At 42.8% G+C, this 2,289-nt stretch overlaps 1 protein-coding gene across 1 annotated transcript; it reads left to right on the plus strand.

Annotated features, from left to right (window-relative positions):
• Positions 1–364: 364 nt before the first annotated feature.
• LOC107755326 (uncharacterized) lies at positions 365–2,166 on the plus strand (the record flags this gene model as incomplete). The annotated part of the gene is made up of 4 exons (XM_016572081.1): positions 365–666; positions 894–1,299; positions 1,470–1,832; positions 1,976–2,166. Coding segments are annotated over exons 1-4 (1,262 nt in total), but the record flags the coding sequence as incomplete, so codon positions are not given.
• Between the last annotated feature and the right edge of the window lie 123 nt (positions 2,167–2,289).

Here is a 2,289-nt window from a genome sequence, read left to right on the forward strand (position 1 = left end):
AATAACTGCAATGACCACCTGTAATTTATCTTTGCACATGAATATCAATTGTGATGTTTGTGAGATTTATGAGACTCGAAAGGCAATATAATGCTAATTAGCTGGTGAAAAAAAATAGAAATCTTACTGTAATGAGTTATTATTAGGAGTACAATATTGTCACCTTCAATGACCACCTGTAATTTATCTTTGCACATGAATATTAATTGTTATGTTTGTGAGATTTATGAGGCTTGAAAGGCAATATATTGCTAATTAGCTGGTGAAAAAAATTGAAATCTTACTGTTATGAGTTGTTATTACTATGAGTAAAATATTGTCACCTTCAATGTTGTTGTTTTTTTTTTTTTCAGTGTACCTTGATATGGCGAAGCCAGTTATCCGTCTCCAAAACCCCAATGCTCCACCGGGTCGTCAGCAGGCTTTATTGGTGGCGACAAATGAGGCCCGTGCCTACAGAGACAGAAGAATGAATTTTCCTCTACCCCCTGATCAGCTGCTCAATGAGTCCACTGCCCTACCCCATGCCCAAAGGGCCCTTCGTGCTGAAGGCATTGCAGTACCATCACGACAGCAGTGTCTGGGGAAGCTGGTGCTACCCTTGGGCCAATATCTCAATGCCCCATTTCCCTGGCTTGTGTCAAATGATGTGGGCTACATGAAGTAGTAAGCGTATTCTATATAAAGTTTTTTACAGAAGTCATAATTTAAAAAAGATGCTGATAGCAAATAATCTCTCTGAATATTTATAGAAGTATATGGTTGTTATCGCTGTGTAGTCTATTATTTTTTTTGTCTTTGTAACTTATTGGAGGTGATCGAATCGGAGTCCACGGCTTCCACAGCATCATCCTCATTCACAACTACATACACACAATCCTCCTCGTCCACAGCATCATCAGCAGCCCCAGCGGCAGCCACAGCGTCATCCGCAGCCACATCCACACCTTCAAAGAAGTCCTCATCCACACCTTCAAAGAAGTCCTCATCCACACCTTCAAAGAAGTCCTCATCCACACCTTCAAAGAAGTCCTCATCCACACCTTCAAAGAAGTCCTCATCCACACCTTCAAAGAAGTCCTCATCCACACCTTCAAAGAAGTCCTCATCCACACCTTCAAAGAAGTCCTCATCCACACCTTCAAAGAAGTCCTCATCCACACCTTCAAAGAAGTCCTCATCCACACCTTCAAAGAAGTCCTCATCCACACCTTCAAAGAAGTCCTCATCCACACCTTCATCAAAGAAGTCCTCATCCACACCTTCAAAGAAGTCCTCATCCACACCTTCATCAAAGAAGTCCTCATCCACAGCCTTTACTCGTGTTTTCCCAGTAGAACCATCACAGAGTGACTCCCCAGTGAGTAATATTTACATACACAAATGTATTAAACATAAATGCTAAAAGTTGGAGTGATATTACACATGTATTGTTATGTAATTATGTTTTCTGTTTTGACATGTTTCAGGTCGAGCTGGAGGGCTGGGTGCGACTGTGGGAAAATCCCAACGGCATTCCACCAGCTGACCTCTCCTGGGTGAAGGACGACACAGAGCGAGGACTCTTTGGCCCTATTCAGGTGTATCGCGACAATGCTGCGGTATTGAAGAGGCGGCGTGTAATAAAATCAGACCGCATGTGGTTTTACCCTCCAGAACCTCCAGGCTACATCAGTGGTACTGTGCCAACTCCACATCTCTTCTTTCGGGGTCGCATCTTTGTGTGGCGGCCCGTTGGAGTTTGGAAATTCTCACTGAAGTGTCCTCGAGGAGAAGAATGTGTGGGTCAAGGAAAGAATGTGTACCTCTACAAATCAGGCTACCACACCAAGGTATTACATATTATTTATTAGATTAGTTAATATTACAGTTGGTATACAACAATTAAATGATTTGTTATTATGTAAATACACCTACAGATCAAATAAAACAATGCACTGCGGGTTTTACGAAAAAAATTTTTTATATATTGCAGGTTCGTCACTCACATTTGTTATCCAGCTGGTACTGTATAATAACAGAGGTCCTGTGCTGCGGCCCGTGTACAAAAGCAGCCAGGGGTGGTGGCAGTGGCAAGGTGGGCAGGTGGTTGGCGTGGGATTCCACCATTCTGTGTCAACTTAGTGAGGCTCACCAAGCCATGTTCCCTGCTATTCTGACAGACAAGTGAGTACACTAAACATTGGTGTAAACCTAACATGCCTTGAATTAGTTGGCATATTAATTATCACACTTTACAGGCGTGGTGTGGACAAGAACGTGGTGCAGCTTCTGAGGGACCGGACTGAA

The sequence above is a fragment of the Sinocyclocheilus rhinocerous genome, unplaced genomic scaffold (assembly GCF_001515625.1).
Source record: "Sinocyclocheilus rhinocerous isolate Xijiao unplaced genomic scaffold, SAMN03320098_v1.1 scaffold47392, whole genome shotgun sequence".
In the NCBI taxonomy this organism is placed as follows: Eukaryota; Metazoa; Chordata; class Actinopteri; order Cypriniformes; family Cyprinidae; genus Sinocyclocheilus; species Sinocyclocheilus rhinocerous.